Source organism: Falco rusticolus, chromosome Z (genome assembly GCF_015220075.1).
Source record: "Falco rusticolus isolate bFalRus1 chromosome Z, bFalRus1.pri, whole genome shotgun sequence".
NCBI lineage: Eukaryota > Metazoa > Chordata > Aves > Falconiformes > Falconidae > Falco > Falco rusticolus.
Window position 1 is genome coordinate 565,570 of NC_051210.1, and position 19,962 is coordinate 585,531.

General features: G+C 50.5%; 1 protein-coding gene across 7 annotated transcripts in view; it reads left to right on the forward strand.

The window, feature by feature from the left end:
- The window catches only part of PAX5 (paired box 5), a 132,249-nt gene extending 117,520 nt beyond the window's left edge, over nucleotides 1-14,729 (forward strand). For all 7 annotated transcript variants that reach the window (XM_037373763.1, XM_037373764.1, XM_037373766.1 and 4 more), the window contains 2 exons: nucleotides 6,325-6,411; nucleotides 14,552-14,729. In XM_037373763.1, the coding sequence (XP_037229660.1) occupies nucleotides 6,325-6,411; nucleotides 14,552-14,628 (164 nt within the window). In that variant the 3' untranslated portion in view covers nucleotides 14,629-14,729. The remainder of the gene's footprint in view (nucleotides 1-6,324; nucleotides 6,412-14,551) is intronic.
- The last annotated feature ends 5,233 nt before the right edge of the window (nucleotides 14,730-19,962 follow it).

Genomic DNA, 19,962 nt, shown 5'->3' on the forward strand with positions numbered 1-19,962 from the left:
CCCATGGTGTGCCCTGGGTTTCTAGTTCCCCAGGTTAAATGCAGCTAATGTTACAGATTAGGACAGAATAACCCACTGATCCTGTTTGCCAATGATTGTTGAAATTGCAAGAAAGTCCAAAGTTCAGTCAAAACAAAAATGACAATAAAAATTACTTAGGACAGTTTGCTTTCCACTTGAGTTTTTCGGTTGGTTTTTTTTTTTTTAGCCTCACTGAACTCAATTTGAAAACTTACCATCTCTCTGAATTTAACAGAAAAAGAAGATATTTCTTTGGAAAACAACAGATGAAAAAGAATTAGTTTAAACCCAGGGCTCTTTTTAACGGAAGAATTTTGACAAAATTGTCACAGATTTGCAGAAGTGTGTTAGTGGTGTGAAATGACTTTTTTGTGTGAAAGCAAGTTTTCACTGAGAGGTGTTTCCCAGCTCCCCTGTACATGGGGAAGACTTCGAAGGGAGTGAGTTTTGTGAGCTGCAGACTCCTTTCTCTCTTGCCCTGAGCTGCTGCAGCGCGTGGTGTGGAGAGGCAAGTTTGCTTTACTGAGGGGAAGATAGGCCATTCTTCTCTGCAGAGAGGCCAGAGCATCTCCCTTCTTTTATAAGGTCTCTCACAGTTGTTTGTCACTCCGACTTCACATGGGATGCTGCTCAGGGATGCTGGGTCACAAAACAATCCCTCAGGCTGTGTTTGGCGTATGGTGAGAAGTGACTTCTGCTGCTCTCCTTTGGCTTATGCCGACCTCCAGCACAGATGACGCCTGGCCCCACTGCACACCTGACTTCCATGTAACATCTTTCAAGGCTGCGTTTGGATAGCTGCTCCTCCGTGGTGTTAAGTCAGCGGTACGCAGGCCGCCTGGGTGCAGTTGTGTGGCTCAGCGCAGCGTTTAGCCCTGCTCCTCATGCAGTCAGGCATATCTTTGCTATCAGGGTAACGATTGTTATTGGAATTTGCGGAAGAAATTTGTGATCCATTTGATTCCTTCCACAAAAGGAAATGCTCGAGAACAAATAAAAGCCATGAGAATGTTAAAAAAGTTACAGTAAGGTCCTTTGCTGCAAAGGAAAGGTAGAGACACCTGTAGCCTGTGACAAGAGGTCAGGCTGGGGGGGGAGGGGTTCATCTGCAGGAACTCAACTTAGGGACAGGTACATCAGGTTGTTTTTAAATTTACCTGGGACCCTAACGAGGAATGGGCACGGTGCTGCTGTTCCTGTCCAGACTGATTTTTGTCTCACAGCTTCCCATTCTTGTACCTTATGTAGCTGCGTTTATCGAACGCCATTTCTCCTGGTTTGTTTGAATGTTCTGCCAAATAGAAGGGTAAATAAGACACTGTCCTAAACCTGGAGCTTGGATAGCAAAATGACCCCGCAAATGGGGACTGGTGGAGAAGACCAGCAGCTGGGACAAGTCCGGCAGGAGGGACGGCACAGCCACGGGGTCGTGGTTGCTCTCCCTGTTGGGTGGCAGCCGGTGCTCACCAGGAGCTGTCGCATGGTGGTTGTAGAAGGCATGTTTGATCACCTGCACCCTTGATTACCTGCAGCTGTCATGTGGATACAGCCATTCACCTCCAGGGTCCCAGTGGCTTCTCCCTGTCCCAAATACAGCTGCAAAAACCTGATATGTGACAAAATGCAGTGAAAAGTGTATAAACAGGTCTGCCTTCATGTAGCTGGCTCTGGTTGAGCTATACTGGCTCTGGAGCTTGTGATTCATGTGATTTTCTGAGACTGTGGGGACCGGAGCAACGTGTTGAACTTGGAAGTGACATATAAAACCTCTGTGTTGAGTATTTATTTGAATTTGCATTTCAGTCCAGAAGTACCACCAGCAGCTGGGTAACAAACATGTTCTGTGTTTGACTAGGCTGCTGGTTTCTGCCAGTGTTAAATGCCACACAGTCCTAAGAAGACAAGGCTAAAGGACATGGTTGTTAGTGCTGTCCTACCTGGTGGGATCACAGCTGGATGCTCTGTGCCGTGAACAGTGGTAGTGCAATGACAGTGGTTAGGCTTTGTCCGTGGGAGCTTTCTGTGCCTTGGCTGGACATGGTCTATGTCAAAACTGGCCTTGCTTTGAGCATCTGCCCCATCCTTCTGGCTTTTAGCAGGTGAGGAAGTGTCCCAGCAGCCTCCAGTCCCAAGTCCAGCACCGTTGCACAGAAGCATCTTCCCCCATTTTCCTCAGGGGCACTTCTCTAAAGCCATGGCAGTCTGAAAGACACCGTGAAGTCTCTTTCTTCATTTCTTGGTTCCTGAGGTTTTTCAGCTCATGCTTTTCAGTTTCTGTGCACATCACAAAGGAGACATGCAGGAAGCTTACCTTAAAACCAGTCTGGTAAACATGAGTTGATAACCCCCAGAGGAAATGCTGTAGAATGGACAGTGCAGTGCTGCAGAATGGGGTATCTGCTGTTTGCCTGCAGCGGGGGGGTCAATCCACTACTGTCAGACTCTGTCTGCAGCCCCCCCTGGGGCTCTCCCTGTGGGCAAGGGGCCTCTGCCTCTATCCCACCAGCTCAGGGTGGAGGGCATCTCCTGGGGCTTGCTGCTGTGTTGTAGCAGCAGCAATACAGGGAATTGTTCTCTCTCCTTCTGCATCTCTTACCTTCGGGGGTGACGGAAGGGCCTGACCCCGTTTGGGCTGTGGCCACGTAAAGCATTGTGGCAGTGTGGAGTCCGGTCTGGTGGCGAGAGGTGGGCTAACTCTTGCAGAAGCCCTTGGTTTGGTGTCTTTGTGTCTCAGCCACGCGGGAATTATTGAGGAGGGGGCTTACCATTTCACATGAAGGACGGATGGGTCCCATTGCCACCTTGCGGTGCGGGCAGGCGCTGTGCAAGTGTGTGCAACGCTCTGCACGTGTGCGCGTGCCCCTGGGTAGCTGATGCGTTGCGTTTTCGAATGGGACGAGGGCTGGCTACTAAGCAGTGCTGTCAAGAAGTGTAGCTGATGGACCTTGGGATATCAGCTGGAAATCACGAGGTATTCATGCAGCGTTCTTTCCTCTAGCTTAGTTTCACTTACGGCTGTACCATTTGTCTGCCCGAGTGCTGTGATGGTAGTAGCAGGGCTTGAGACTTTCTCCCCCACTTCTTCATTTCCCCTCCCCTCTCCCATATTTCTTTTCTCTCATTTTCCTTCCTGCCCCCCTTCTCTCTTTCCCTCTTTCTTTTTTTTTTTTTTTTTTTTTTTCCTTTTCCCTCAGCAGGGCTGATGGATATGCAGAGTATGTTAAGAAGCAAGCAATACTGTCACCGAGCTGATGGTGCTCAGTGACTCCTCGAGCTCCTGGCTGGTCTGTACTGCAGGAGCTTGACACCCTGACCACTGAGGCATAAAAAACAGAGAATTGGAAGCCTCAGCCTGACAGGCACTGGAGCATCCCCCAGAGAGGGTCCACGATGTGTGTCTGTGTGTGAGTGTGGGGAGGAGGGCAGTGGGGATGGTGGGGGAGGAGAGCAAGGCAGGAGAGGATGAAACAATGAAATGTCAGCCGGTTCCCACCCGCAGCCCTGCCGCAGCACTGATGAGCATTTAGAAAGCGCTGCCGCCTGCTCAGCGGTGTGCACGCTATCGGCATGGGACAGACTGGGACTCTGCAGCCTCAGGGGGATGGGAGAGGGGAGCGGTGGGTGCAAAGAGGAGAGAGGGAGGGTGGCGGGACGGCTGAAAATGGAGGTTGTCCGGATCTAGGGTGGGTATGTGTGCCCTGCCCCAGGGTGCAGCTCTGGCAGGCACACAGCAGCTCGCCATGAGCTTCATTCAAAGCCTGGGGGGTTCCTGATGCACAGAGGAGCTGGGCAGCCTCCTCTGCACACCCTGTGCAAACAGCCCACGGCAGGGGTTGGGAACTGTGCTGTCTGCTCTGTCCCTCTGTCCATGCACTGCACAGCTCCAGGCGAGGATGTGGCAGCGAGACTCGTGGCCATCAGCTTTCGTGTGTCATGTCGGTCAGCCAGTGCAACCGTTTCGTGCAACTAAACCAAGGCTAAATCTCCGTGTTTCTCACTGCCCTGTGGAAAGGGAGAAGTGAAAACAGTGGGGAAGGTGGTGTGCGAGCTGCTCCCCATCAAAGAGGCAGCCACAGGATGAAGGGATTTTTGTGTGGTGCAATGCTGGAAGAAGGACCTGGCCATGAGCCTTCAGGGACTGGGGAAGGTCTTAACCGCTCACCCATGAAGTTACCAGCCACTTTGCTGCCCGCACACTTTGCAGGCTTGGGCAAACACTGTTAGGACAGAGCTGGGTGAGGGACTTACTGGAAGGTGAGGGGCTTTGGGAACAGGGAGGGGAGCAGAGAGGGCTCTGCCTGAGCAGGCAGCCACAAGTGTGGCAGTGAGGAGGCAGAAGAAAGGACCAGAGAGAAGCTGCTGCGTTGTACAGGAGGGAACTTGCTCCCTAGCTGGCGGAGGGTGATGTGGATGCCTTTGCCAGTGGCTCTGGTACCTTGTGTGGCTTCTGACATCTCTTCTGGCTTCTCCGTCTTCACCATGCTTCACTGTAGAAGAGTGAGCACAGTAATGGAGGTAACCTTTGGTTACTCGAGTCATTTATCACCCATAAGGTCAGGGAACAGAGATAAAATGTAGATAGGATGTACTTCACCCACAAGAAAGGTTTGGGAACAGCTTCATTTTCCATGGCTTATGGTTCATTAATACCATTCCTTAGAGGCAGTAATGAAAATCTGCTCTGAGCTTGTGAAGAAATGTGGTCAACACAGCAAGGTGTGCTGAGCGTGGAAGCATTTGCTGCTTCTGGCTTCAGAGCTCATCTTACTGCCCTGTCTGTGAGCACTAAGTCAGGGAGAGAGACAGCTGGTCAAGGCTGGTGGGTTCAGTCCTGTGGGTCTCAAGGGCTAAGGGGTATTAATTACCCCCCTGGAGCGGACCAGTGGTGGGCAGCTCTTGCTGTCAGCATGTTCAGTGTGTTTGCTGGCATCCTTTGGTATAGGCTGAGAGGCAGCTTATTTTTACTGAAGCAGCACGATGTGGAGACTGAGCTACCCTGGGCCCCAGCCTGTTTTTTGACACCGATCTGTGTTACTTCTGTATTGGCAGAAGCTACCTTTGCAGGTGGCCACAGTGGCTGCTAGGAACCGCACAGCCATTGCAGCCCACCGTACAGCCAAGCCAAGAGCTCCCCCTGCCAGGCAGCATGATCCCACCGGTCACTGTAGCATCATCCCCTCTCCCCTGGGGCCAGCATCTCGCCTCAGTGGTCCCAGGGACCCAGACAAGGTCCCCAGGACAGGTCTGTGGACCGTACCGGCTGGCGGTGCTGAGCCCCAGGAGAGCTGCAGATCTGGCATCAAGGGTGTGCTGCTCAGCTGGGGTAGTCAGCCCCCCGAGTATGGGGCAGGGGAGATGCCGGCGCCGAGGACCAGAACAGGCAAATGTCGCAGTGAGCATTTTCTGCTGTGTGGCAGCCCTCTCCTCTTGCCGTAGGAGACCTGCTCTTCTCTCCTGCCGTGCTGTGTTGTGCGTGCGTGTATTTCTGTATTGCAGAGGGAGAAGGACAGGAGGAAGAACGAGGAGAGCAGGAAACCGTCATTTGTGGAAAATTTCCTAATAAATCAGCAACAGTGTTGGTATTTGCATGGTGGTGGAACCGCATGCCCTGCCCAGGGTCAGAGCCCCATGGTGCAAGGCCCTGTCCTGAAGAGCTTGCAGATGAAGTATGAAAAAGGAGGTGATGGGAAGAGAGCAAACAGATGGGGAGAGCAGGAGCTTGCGAGGAGATAAACAGCAGCAACTCTTTGAGCCTTTTTTGTGCCTTTGTCTGGAGGGTTTAAAAACCATCTGAAACTTCCACAAGCATCCCTTTTCCTTGGGTTGCAGTGATGGATGGATGTCTGGGACCAAGACCATGTTCTCATGGAGAGCCTGTAAGGGTACCCAGTATCTAGAAGATGAGCTGGTTCATCTTCTCCTGCCAGCAGAGAGGCTGGCTGAGCAGCCCTGTCCTCATATTATGTTTCTTGCCCCGAGTGCTGTAGGGCCAGAGAGGCAAAGTCCAGCCCCGTGGGTGTGTCCCGGAGTCTTCTCCATCCCTCCTCACTGTCTCGCTCCTGCAGCATGGGCTGCCTGAGGAAATCCAACCTGCTCGGCAGGCCTGAGATACAGCACGAAAAGGACATGTAAAAGATGGCTGCCCCTATTTATTTAATAAATTGCCCACCCGTCTTGCCCTTGCTCAAAGAGAGTGGCCATCACTAGAGCACAGCATGCACTGATGAGCCCCTTTCCCCCACAGTGGTAATTGCAGTCTCAGATCAAATAATCTTTCATTTTGTCTCTTTCTCTTTACCTTAGGGAGTGAGTTTTCTGGGAGCCCATACAGCCACCCACAATATTCAACATACAATGACTCCTGGAGGTTTCCCAACCCTGGACTCCTGGGTAAGTTGCTGTCTCCTCTGAACCTTAGGGGCTCGGTGCAAGCCGTGCCTTGTTTGTAACCCACTGGCCATCATCCACTGCTGGGGTGGGCAGGATGCACGTCCTGGTGTGGTCCCGAGTCCCTGTGCTTGGAGGACTGGAGGTCTCTACTGAGGTGCACAGATGCTCTTGGCTTCCTTTGCCAGCACGAAACCCGTGCCCAAACCTCTTGTCTTCCAATTTCTGCCCCATAAAATCCTTCCAGAGACATGATCCCCCTTTTTTTTTTTGAGGGTGAGGAATCCTGTTCAGACAAAACTTGGGATGCCAGGTTGCTTACGGTTGAATGCAAGCCCCATTGTTCCCCGTGCTGTTGTTCCTTGCTCATTCAAGCACTTTGCATTTCTCCCTGACCTCACGTTGTGTTTGCTCCCCAGTTGTGTGTTTGCCTGATTCATCCCTCCTCTGCAAGGGACCGCTGTGCCCGCGCAGCCTCACTGATGCCGGCATGGTCCCTACAAGCAGTGGGAGGCAGAAGCCCTGTGGCTCATGCAGGATCATGGCCCTCATGTGAAGGATAAACATAATCCATTTTACACCACTGTCAAAAATCTGGCCCACTTTGACCTTATATACATGTAGCATGCAGTAATTAGAATTTTTCCCTGCATAATTTGCATGGATGAGGTAAGTAAAATACCAATTAATTGTCATCTCTCAACACATGAGTAGCATGCCTTAGAGATTTCCAGATTTATGGATGACAGGGCTGTTATATGTGACCTCCAGCAGCGAAATAATTTTGAATTTTTGTCATACTTTTTTCATCCAGTTTCTTTGTTTTAAGTAATTGAGTCCCCATGTAATTGAGCCACCCAGGCTGTATTCATCATGGTTCTTGTCCTTAAACAAATCCTCAGGGAGCAATACACAGCCTCTGCCTCTCATGCCCTGGTGCTGGTATAATGCTGCTATTTGCCGTGCCACATTTAAGGGTTTGTTAGCGCTTCCATCATAAATCAGCAGACAGATCTCCAGCTAATATGGATGAGCATAGCTGCACAAAGCCAGGGGAGTCCCTGTGCTTAAACCCGCAGTTTCCATGGCCACAGCTGGCAGCGCCTGTGGGATTTTGGCTTAGCCATGTGGGGAGGATGCTTTAGCCAGGGTAAGAGTGTGAGCCATGCTTTACCTTCATTTCTAATTTTGCAGCTCCTTTGGAAGCAGGAGAGCTGCTGTAGCAAAGCTCTGCCTGGACAGGCCTGGGAAGCCAGGTTTTGGGTAGCTTTTCAGATTTTGCTTGCAAACGAGCAAAAAACCAGTCATGATATTAAAAATAAATGAAAACCCAGCCCCAACCCTGCCCTTCCCCATGGAGGAAAGAGCTTTTGGCGAGGCTCCTGGGCCGCACGCCATGCTCCTGCCCTGGGGGTGCACACCTCCACAGGGGAGGACTTGCACACCAGCGCTGCACTGGAGCCAGCCTGGAGCTCCGCGCCGCCCTGCAGGGACAGGCAGTTGCTCTTCGACTCTGGCGGCAGCAGGTTGCACCAAGACCTGCTTGGCTCTTCATTTGAGATGATGGGCATGCTGGCAGAGCTTGCTCTGCAAGGTGCAGGGCAGGGTATGTCCCTGTGGTGGCCTGAAGCCAGCGGAGATGGACAGGTCTGGGTCAGGAGAAGACTTTAAGACAGAGGCTGGTCAGAAGCCAGCCACTTGCTGCCAGGACACCCTTTCCCTGTGCCATTCCCTTTTTTTCCTATTCTTCCTCTTTTTCTCCTTTCCATTTTGAGGGGAAATTGTGTCTCATCTTCGACTGTGTGGGAGGCATGCGGTATGAGCGAAGATGAAGGGTTGGTGTACTGCCTACTGTGGCAAGGCTCACGCCTTGGGCTGGAGAGGATTTCTACAGCAGTATTTACTCAGCAGCATGCTGTGAGCATGTGTTTAAGTGAGGCAAGGACAACAAGATTTGGATGCTACCATTTTCCTTCAGAAACTGCAGCTTTATTGACATTGAAATGTTTCACAATATAATGACAACAATGCTGGCATTTTTTGCTGGCGGGAGTTGTCAAAATCTATACTCTTGGCTTTCTGGGTTTTATCCTTTCTAAATACTTTTTTTTCAATATTTTCAGAGTCTTGTGTTACAGTAGGCACCAACTGGGTCACTGCACAGGTAACATTATATTGCTTTGACTGTACAATGACACACTGATTTGGAGTTACAGGACTGGAAGTTTTGATGCATCAAAAAGAAAAATAAATTGGACTTTTTTGTTCTGCAGCAAGTACTGAGGATGAATTTACCATTCCAGTTCAGCCTGGTCTCAAAACTGGGAGTGATGGAGTTTCCTGAAGGGGTAGTTGTAGAAATGCCTGTTCTGCTCTGTTCCTGTCCTTACTGCAAGAACTGCTGAGCTGGTCAAGAGCTGGTGCAGCCTGTAACTGTACCTCCTTGTGCTGCTCGAATGCACCGTGGCCACCATGTAAGAGCTGGGCAGTGAGGTTTCAGCGAGCTGAACCTTGGGATTCCCTTTCTTTGCAAACCTCTCTGTCCATGAAGCACCAAAAGGAAAACGGTGGACTGTTTGGAAAGGCAGTTATTAGAAGTCAGCATCGTACCACACTGATGCTGCAAAGGTCCATGATTTCCTAGTCCCCATTTCCCCAGATCTTCTTGATTGGGATCGGTTTTCTGTGCCTTTGGCTTTTCTGCCATAATTTTCCTCAGCATGGCTGATGAGATCCTTTTCTCTTACAGTACTGGAGACCTATGATCGGTTTTATAGTTGATCTTTTCATTGATTATTTCCTTGTTTTGCCGCGACTGGCAACTATCTTGCTGATCAAGGATGCTGTGTTTTGGTTGGAAACCCACTGAAGCCTAAGGGCTCCTGTTGCCAGCCTTGTGCCTGCCTTTACCACCACCAATGTTGGAGAGCCCAGGAGTGTTCCTTCCGTCAGAATTTCCAAAATCTGCCCTGGGAGTTTCCTCAGATTGTCCTTCTGAGTCTTCTGGAAGAGGGATGACTCACTGAACCAGAAACTGAAAAGGAAGATAAATGTTCTGCAATGGTGGTGAGGCACACTTGGGCACGTGGTGGCACTAGGTGCCTGGCAAAACAAGACCAGCTTTCCCCAGGTTGGTCCTAGCTGCCCACTACCTCGTGTCTGCATCTCCGATTGAAAAGGCAAAAGCCCGAGTACTGCATGGCAAGACAAAGTAAGAAATCTAGGTTGCCAATAGGATGTCTGGGAATAATTTTTTAGTGAGTGTCTTCCTCCACAGGAAGCCCAGACTGCTTGCCTGTGGGACACAGTGCTGGGGGGCAAGAGCATTGACCTGGTGCTCCAGGAGACACTGCCAGGTCCGAGTACAGCTGTAGGACCTGAGCAAGAGCATCTCTATGTTTGGTTGTAGGCTGCGTGTCAGACACATCTCTTGTGCCCTGTGGAGATCCTGCTTATCCACAGCTCTCCCTTTCTCCCTGCGAGCCTGATCCCGTACTCGCTTCTCCCAGGGTGCCTGCTAACCCCACTGATAATTCAGGGCAAGTAGGAGCCTGTGGCAGAGCCTTAAAAACCTGCTCCAGGTCTCCTTGAACACCCAGAAGGCGCTGTGTGACATGTCTGAGCACCCACAGTGGTGAGGAGGTTAATTTAAACCATATCCAGGATGCTTCCACTCTTCTCAGGAGTATACGTGAGTGCATTTAGTAATTCTCTCCTGAGAGGAAGCTCTGGCACTATCAGCCTCAAAGTAGAAACCTTGACAAAATTAATCAGGACTGGTACATGGACTGACAGAGTTTGTTTTACTAAGTCCCGCTCCCTTCACTGAGATGAAGGTGTAATACTGTAAGCACTTAACAGTGCCTACATTCAATTAATTCCCTGTGCTGGCAAGAACGAACAGCAATCACACCAGGCTGAGACCTGTGAAAGAGGAGCTAAAAGGAGAGATGCTGTGATTTGCAAGTGGCAGGAAGAAAGAATACTTGGGTTGAAAAATTATTTTTATGGGGAATAAAGAGAATACGAATGGAGAGAGATGAGAATGGTGAAAAGGTGTTGGTAGTTGGTCCCTGGCCTTTGCCCCGTGAGTGCGGAGTGAGAGATGTGAGCCGTGTCTCCATGGGAAGGCAGGACCATGCTCTCAGCATGCGGGTGGTGGGAGCTGTCCGGTCCCAGCAGAGCACCGGCTGCTGCCCATCGCCCCGGTACCTGCTCTGCCCTTGCTCTGGTGCTCCCCACTCCTCTGCACTGGGCAACCCATCCACGTCTCCCCCAGGTGACCATGATCCCTCCTCGCCAGGGCAGTCCTGAATGCTGTGCCCCACAGCTCTTGTGGAAGGGGGGACAGCCAAGCTGCAGTCCTCCAGGTGGTCAACAGAAGCATGGGCAGAAGAAGCAGTCAGCTACCTGCTGCAGCTCTGCGGCATCTGCCTGCTCTCCCATCCCATTGTCGGCCGTGGTGGCACCCACAGCCAGCTCTGCAGCAGAGGCTTGATGGACTTGGCTGCGTGGGGTGGCTCAATCCCACCCCAGCCATGGCTGGAGTGCAGACAGACCCCAAGATTACAGAGGGGTGATGCTGGGAAGAGGACACAAACCCCAGCTGCTCGCATGGTGTCTGGCTTGGTGGCTGTAGCAGGTGTCCCCATCTCAAAGCTGGAAGAGAAGGTGGAAAGGGGCTTACTTTTTCTTTCTTTTTTTTTTTTTCTTTTTTTTTCCCCCCAATGTGCTGTGAATGACCTGCAGGTGGTACAGTACAGGGATGCACAGGGAGGCACGTGCACGAGCGCAGGGGAAGCAAGCTCTGTCACTGTCAGCGTGTCCTGGCGAGCACCAGCACAGAGTTGGCTCAATGCGTACGTGCCAAGAGTGGCTAATGGCCACACCATCTAATGAAGAAAAACGATTCAATTTCATGCTGACTTGTTGCAGTAACTTCTTTACCTCTTTCGCTCATTGCAGTCAGCTTGACGCTGCTGGCAGCAGGTTTCTGGTGACACGGTGTCTCCACTGCTGCCAGGACATGGTCCCTGCACGCTGGCTGGGAGGGTTTGCCTGCACTGTTGTGGTGCCATGGCTGCTGGTGCCAGCTTGGCAGCAGGTGAAGGCAGGGCTTGGAGCCGGTCAATTAGGATTAGATTCTGTTCTTCTGTGGGTTCCTGTAAAAAGATTAGAGAACAAGTAGGTGCCAGAAATGACTGTGTCAAGAAATAAATTGATGGTAGTATGAATTAGAAAGGAAAAATGGCAGAAGGACAGAGAAGGCTGTTCTGAATGGGGGTATGGTGACAGGAAGAGTAAATGCTTTGTGATGTGATGTTTTCATTTTTCACTTTAAATACAAGCTTTTTTGATTTCACTGCTGAAAGGCAAACTGGAAAAATCAAAATTGAGAGAAGCATGAGGCCTTCGGAAAACATGAGAGAAATATTGGGCTTCAGTAGTTGCACTGAGTCAGAACAGCAGCGGAGGAAGAGGGAGGGGGAAAGCCACGGCCCTGATCCCAGAAAGACCCTTTACCTTCAAACCTACAGAAGCAGCGCATCCAGCTCTGGTGAGATGCACATGCTGCTCTGTGAGTCAGGGTGAAATTGTTTGGTGCTACTGGATCACTTCCCTGCATTTTCCATCCCTCTGCCTGAGCTGACCTGCCTTGTCCCATGCTGGTGCTGGTGGGGACTGGGGTCTTTGCTGCGCACCAGTGTCCCCTGCTCACCATCGACCTTCTGGTGCGGCAGTGGGTGAGGACATTGGTTTCATCTGGCCCTTTGTGGGCCTGTGAAGTGTTTTACTCTGAGATGCTGCCTGCCCTGCAGCGGCAGATGATCCCCAGGGACTCCCAGGCAGCAGAACTGGCTGTGAGGGGACACAGACTGACAAAATGGGCACCCCAGGAGGGTGGCCCCCAGTTCAGTGGGTACAGAGAACATCCCCAAAACGCCAGCTATACAGGGCATGCACATTTTGAAGTCTGGTGAACTGTTAAGTTTCCCTTTGCCCATTCAAGACTGCCTCGTTTGGCCAAGAAAGGCTTCCATGCTTTTAATTGCTTGCATTTGGCTGGGACACACAGTACATACAGCAGCTTATTTTAGGCTACCCATGAGAACGATGTTTGCTGTCCTTGTGAAACTTTCCAGTGTTCTCCTCCATGAAACATGGTTCCTGAGGCTCGGGCTTGTTAACCTGATATCAGCTATCTGGAAGAGGAGCATCCGTCCAGCCCAGGACAGCGGTTGTGGTGCCCTCAGCAGATAGCGCAAGGCTGTCAGCTCTGCACTTACACAGATGTAAATGAGAAGATGACCCTCTGAGGTGGTCTACTTTGCCTCTTGATTATGGCTTAAAATACTTAATGTCTTAGTTCGTAAACCTAAGTGAGATGGGGTCCTGCCTAAAAGTTCCGCAGACGTGTTTGCAAATGCTTAGCCTGGCCAGTGATTTCACAGACTGTATTGATTTACTGTTGTGTATGGGAGGACTACCATTCTAGAGAACCGGGACCACAGTTCTGAAGCTTGGTTTATCTGCTTTAAACCCAGCCCTTTGCACAAGCCCAGGTTTGCACAATATTTGGATTTAGCACGAAAACAGTGTTGAAAACACACTGATGTTTTAAGTTGCTGCTAATTTGTACTTACTCTAAATCAAGGACTTTTCAGTTTCCCGTGCTGTGACCAACAAGGAGGTGCACAAGAAGGTGTGAGGGAATAGGGCCAGGACAGCTGCCTCGGACCAGCCAAAGAGATATTTTATACCATAGTATGTCATGCTCAGTATATAGCTGAAGGGAGTTGGCCGGGGGATGCCAGTCTGCTGCTGAGGGTCTGGCTGGGCATTGGGCACCCGAGAGGTGAGCAATTATGTTGTGCATCACTTGTTTTTTTTCCCCTTGGGTTTATTCCTTTCTTTCTCTCTCCTTTTCATTACAATTGTTGTTCATATTTTATTTCAATTACTAAACTTTCTTATTCCAACTGATGACTCTTACCTTTTTCTGATTCTTCTCCCCATCCCACTGGAGGTGGCGGGGATGGAGCAAGTGAGCAGCTGCATGGTACTTAGTTGCTGTTGGGGGTTAAACCACGACAGAAGGTTTTTAATAGCTAGTTCTGTCTGGACAGATTGGTATGTCTCCAGGTATGTCTGTAGTCAAAGACTCTTCTTCATCCAAGCAAACAGCCCAGGTTCCAGGTGATCCTCTGGTGATCACCCAGTCTACTGCTGCTTAGCCCTGTGGGGCAGAAAATTGTCACCAATATCTTTCAGGCCTTTTCTTGGTAAACAAGTGCTTCAGCATTCATCAATCTGCAAAGCGCTAAGTCCGGCCCGCTAGTTTATTCAGATGTGCGACACGTATTCAATGAAAACGGAGACCATAAATTTGATCCGTTTGAGACTTTTAAGTGTCCATTTCAAGAGCTGTGATTTGGAGCATCAGATACTTCATCGGATGAGGCATTATTCACTGGAGGTAGTTGTAAACTACTTTCCGAGTTCAAATTCGTTACCAAGTGAAGGTCACCAATGTTTTCTAAAGGCAGTTTCTCCCCTCAACAAATGTATTGGATGCCGAAGGACTCTCCCTGGCCAGGCAGAGCCCAGTGTGGTGGGGTGATCACAAGGCAGATCTGGGAGCACAAACTTGGCCACTCTTTTCTGGAGCTCTGAGGCCACAGATGGGAGCTAAGCAAAATCCAGGGGGTTATTCCCTGACAGGAGTTTGAGAAAAGGGGGAATTATTGTTGAGTCCCAGTGAAATATGTTAAATGCTTTGGGGTTCAACCTCCTCCTCCCCAGAGGAGAGAAAAAGTAAATCAGAGAAGCCAGAGTGTGGTAATGTGTTGGGGCAGGAGCATTTCGACCTTCCATTCTGAAAAGTAATTCACTTCTTTTTGGCAAGTACTACTGTTTTGAGTGGAGGAAGGGAACCAGGTACCCTACAGCCAGCAGAAGTGCAAAGCAATGGTAGCAACGTTCTCATGCAGGATGCATGAATGTGATTTTTATTCTAATTACCCTGCCTTTACTGCTGTGAGCCTGAGCTCAGGCAGGAGAGCTCTCTGCAGCCCGTGTCGGCATGCTGCAAGCTGGCATCTGTCCACCTTTGTCTTCCTCACAGTCATCCCTTCTCTTGCAGGCTCCCCGTACTACTACAGCGCTGCAGCCCGTGGGGCAGCCCCGCCAGCGGCTGCCGCTGCCTATGACCGCCACTGACGCTGGGGCCTGGGGCACTAGCACTGACTGCATGCACCGCCTGGGACAACTGTGACAAGACACCTTGCTGCAACCACACCAGCCATGCTGCAAGGGAAGGAGAAAATACCTAGTAGGAACATGCTAATTGGAATTTTGCTCTGTAAACCTGGTGAACTGATTATTGTTGTGTTCTTTAAATCTGGTCATGTTGGCTGGGTCTCAACTCAAACAAAGAAACAGGAGGAAGCGTTCTCCTGACGCTCTGTGTGATCAAAAACGCGCAGTAGCTTCATGTCTTCTGCAGCCATCTGGCTACTGCTTTAATCGCCTGTGGGTGCCACGGCTGTATCTGGGGATAAGGAAGAGGTGTGAGCAGCTCCCTTTGGGGTGGCTTCCTCTTGCTGCACACTGAAACAGGCTGTGAGACTCAAGGCAATTTTCTTATTTTCGTTTCTTCTTTTTCTTTTTTTCTTTTTTCTTTTTTTTCTTTTTTTCCTTTTTTTTTTTTTTTTTTTTTGTGGCAAAGAGAAAATCAGTCTGCTCAACTTTACCCAAGCACCACTGTAAATACCTGCTTGTTTGTATTACTGTAAGAGTGGCTTAAGCATAAGCAACAACATTGTACAAATACGAACTCAAAGCGAATCTGAAAATGCATTTTGAAACTGGTGCACTGATTCAAAGAATTCAGTAAGCTTTAAGCAACTTTGAACCACGTTAACACTCATTGTGGCTATATTTTGGGCTGATGTTATTTCTGTATAGAGCATCCTATCTGACAGTCGTGTGCGATCATGCTATGTGCTGGTATCAAACACATGGGCAACTGAAAGACATGGGCAGTTTTGTGACATTTTACTGCTTAATATTCATTTATGTTCATTTGTCATCATAATGAGCACTGAAACAAATTCTCTGGTTTCAAGTTAAGCTGCATCCAAGAAGGAATTCCTAAATAATAGTTGACACCTTATGTACATCTCAATAGTTTGTATGCTAAAACCTAATTATGAATACCCTGAGAGGAAGGGGGAGAAGTATCACTGTAATGATTTTTGTTAGACGGACATACTGAGTGGGGCGTACTGAGCGTGGGGGCGGCCACATGGGCTTTCCAAGGCAAATGGGAAGGGAGGGCACTTGTTTTGGTGGAGGAGGGTCTGTGCATTCCGGTGAAGGCATTTCAAATTTAAGCTGCCGTAGTCCAGACATGTGCCAGAAGGAATTTTGCCCTGTTAATTCCATCATTCTTCCCTCCCACTCGCAGAGGCAGCACTAATAGTGACATGTCCTTCAATGTGCAGCTTCCTGGGGCTAATGAAGAGAGGAGAGTGGCTACAAATGACCGGCTTAGCAGCTGCACCAATCACTGCCACTTAGTGGAGCCAGGAGAGCTGCTGATTTCTCCCTGCAGCCTCCCCCTGCCCCAGGCTGAGGGGCAGCCAACCTCATTCATGGATGGATGATGGGCATGACCCATCCATCCCACCTCCTGAGGGCAATTGAGAAGCTCCTTAGCCCTGGTGAGATGAAGATCTGGCTGTAGCCTCCTTACTGCTGACCATCATCATCCACCCAGAGCAGCACAGGCACTGCAGAGGGGTCCTCCTAGCACTTGCCTGTGTATGTCCCAGGGCGTTGCTCATATTGATCGTGAGATGCGTTCCCATGGGTGAACGAACGTTCAAGTACAAATACCTGCTTCCAGTATTATTCTGAAATGGCAGCTCCTGAGTTAGCACTGTCCTCTCTCTTCCCTCCCCACCTCATTGCTTGTGCTGCGTGTCTGGTGTCCTTCGTGGCCACTGACCTGTTGATAAGCTCCCTCTCCGATTCCAGTGGCATCCTCTCACACCATGGAAACACAGCTATCACTTCCAAGTTTCCAGGGCAGATGTGTTCAGATCTTTGAAAGCCATGGAGGCACACAGGTCCCACAAGTTCAATGACATTTCAGTGAGCTGTTCACAGAGCCCATGAGGGATCTTGGCCAGAGTCCTTCAAACCTTGTCCGTAACCCAGGATTAAATTTCGTGACAAACTTACCAGTGAGAAGAGTACTGCTTTTCATCTTTCAGCAATTAATAGCTGATACATACTTTTAACTGAAGACAAACAACAACAGCATGGACAATTTACACAGGGAGCCTTCTGAAGCACTGCTTTGCTGTTGTCCCTTTCTGGGCACACTGTGATGGCTTGGACCCTGCTGACAAAGCTGCAAAGGGTGTTTCTGTCCCTGGCTGTTGGTTGCAGGGGGATTCCATCCAAGCCCCTGGCTGAGGGGTGCGCATTGCCTGCACCCTGAGCACACACACCTTCTCTGTGAGTTTGGGAAGGGATGAAGCTGTTTGCTGCATTGGCTGAAGAGAAGAGAAATGAGGGTTTGACCACAGGTGGTGAGGATGCAGGGGATGGCTCTGGAGCAGAGGTGGGCTGAGCTACACCAGCTATGGAGACACCACCCCTTGGTGACCAGACTGGGCTGAAACGAGCCTTTCTGTCTACCCAGTGAAGGAACAGCAGCTCCTGTTGATGGCATGTGGGTTCTTCACCCACTCTGTGTACTGCCGGGCAAACACGTTTCTTCTATTTGTTTCCTCAGCGGCACGGTTTGTGTGATGTACGCAAATTCAGGTAACATTGGGAAGATGAAACATGAGACTGGCAGATGTTAGTATGCTCAGGCTGACAGTGCTTGTCATTGGGCTGGGGACTTAGGCACAGTGGGTTTAGCATCTCTGAAGGATGCATGGATGCCACTGGATGAAGTGACCCGAGGTGCTTAGACATGGATAGCCCTAAGGCTTTCATCAGGACTTCCTGAGGAGGGAGACCCTTGGCTGGAGGCACCCTGCTGGGCAACAGCAGTGGGCTCCACCCTGCCAGCTGTGGAGCTAGGCAGGGGTGGTGTGGGTGCACAGGCAGCATACAGGTCCTGGTCAGAGCTGCAGAGGCGAACCCCCAAACTCCCACCCTCGTTTGCACAAGGCAGGTGCCTGCGTCCAGCCCACCTCCCAAAATGTGGCAGCCATGGCTTGCTCGTATCTGCTGGGACCTTGCTGGCAGCAGAGGGCAGTAAAAGTTGGCACATTGAGTATGCACGCCATGCTTCTGGAAAAGACACTTCTTGACAGTACTTGCTGGTGTTGAGAATACTTCACCGGGGATTTACAAAATGCTTTCCTCAGGAGGTCTGAACTTTCTGTCCATTTCCATTGGGGGAATCCTCCTCCTCCTTGGGGAGCATCTTTGGAAGGTGCCTCTGGCAAATGATGGTCCTCTGGGGATGATGGAGAGTTGCTGGCTGCAGCCCCTTCCTCCACAGCCCCTCCATATCATCAGGGATCCCTGGGTGAGGTGGGAGCTGGAAGCCAGTGAACCCTTGGGGCTGTAAGGAGGGGAGAGAGCAAGACCAGCATGGAGGTTTGGGGTGCTCTGCCTACCCTTTGCTCTGGTGGGATGCCCTGTAGTGTCATGTATCATTACTACGACCCTTGCAGAAATCAGCCCCATAAAGTGCCTTCAGGCACTTTAAACACTAAACTCTGTGATACGCTCAGCTAGATGGAGGGTTTTCCAGTAGTATGCGCTCCAGCAATAAATGTATTAAGTGCATTGCCAACATAGGCTGAGAAATGAAATCTGAGAGATGGAGTGGGAAAATGCTGCCAATAAGACTAAATCAACAGAGGCCATGAGCTAAGATTACCTGAACTGACTTGTGGAGGAAACCCTTAGACAAAAGCTGTGAGAATATGACTATAAAGAAGACATAAAACACTGTGGACATCGTGTTTGCTTAGCATCTGTGTCCAAAGGTTCTGTTACGGGGGCATTATTGTTGGGCAGTTCCACTAACTTCAGAGCTCAGGATGTCTCTGGACCCAATCTGCAGACCAAAAGCATTGGTTTTTTTCTGACAAATGAGAAAAATGCTCTAGGTTCTGGGAGCATGGGGCCAGAGAGTGCATGTTGACTCGGAGATGTCCGAACAGTGCTCTGATTCTGTGCTGGCACTGCAGGTGTTCGGGCAGCATTGGTCCTTGAGGCACTTGGGAAGGAGATAGCAAGGGAAGAAATGGCAACAGGAAGAGAAAAAAGGAAGAAGAGGAAAAATAAAGTCTGAGAGGTGGTTTTTGGAAGAAAGCCTTTCTGACCAGGGAGGGAAGGTCTGTGGAGCTCACAACAGTGGAGTGGCTGGGGCACCCGTCGTCCCTCCTCAGCTCCCTGTGGCCAAGTCCCCTTGGTGCTGAGTGCGAGGACAGCATGGTGGGCTCGCTGCACCAGTTGATGGCAGCTGCTGGCTGGTGATAACTGCTCTGCCATGCCTGGTCTTAACTAATGGGGTTGTATCCCTTTTCTTATTTTCTTCACTTTATCTATTCTTCATATCCTTCAGCATGGGGGAGAAAGGAAGCCATGCTTCGGTGTCGCTTATTTCCAGCCACAAGTACCCGTAGCTTCAAAGAGCCGTGGCCCGTAGTGGAGTTAAATTGTGTGGCTGCTGCTGGCAGCTACACGGCTGCAACCCAGTGTCCTCCCCAGTGCCGTGCTCTTTTCTGCATGTATGTGCCCATGCACGTGCCACCAGGACATGTGAGGCCACAGCCACAACAGGCAGCACAGCATTAAACTGACCCACCACCACCCTGTGACTTTTTGTCCCAGCAAATGCTGGGAAAATCTGCTTTTTCTTCTGGATTCACTGAGAAAATGATGTCAGAGGGCCAACAGTTCTTGGGTAACGTGCCTTGCTGTATCTTGCAGAGCATGCAGGTGATGGTCACACATGGGACCATCACGTAGAGCCAGGTCGGGCGGCTTGCACCGACACAGGTGCCAGATGCACGTCCCGAGCCGTGGCCACCACAGGCCTGGGGAGGCCAGCTGGGGAGCCCTGTTGTGTCCCTCAAACTGAAACCTGCTCCTGTCACAGGTACGCATTACTGCAGCATGAGAAACAAAATGATCTGAAAGGATCAAAAACAGTTAGCGTTGCTTTTCTGGTGGAGCTAATGAGACTTGACGTGCAAACACTTGAGTGAAAAGCACGTCAAAGAGGTGCCTGGTGCCAGGATTGCTTGCTTTGGCATCACAGCTGGCGTCACTGTCAGCTCCAAGCTGGTCCTGCGAGAGGGCTGGTGCAGCCCAGGAGCTGCAGGGCAGGAGCCAGGCTGAAGGGGCTTTGCAGGACACCGCCACAGCACTGCAGTGTGGGTGGACGTGCACGTTGGGCTGGACGTGCACGCACACGCGTGTGTGTGTGTAGACATGCTTGAGTCTCTTAAACCGTGGCAGGGGTCGTGGAGGGGTGGACCAGAGTCCTACGATAGCCCTGGCTACCACCCA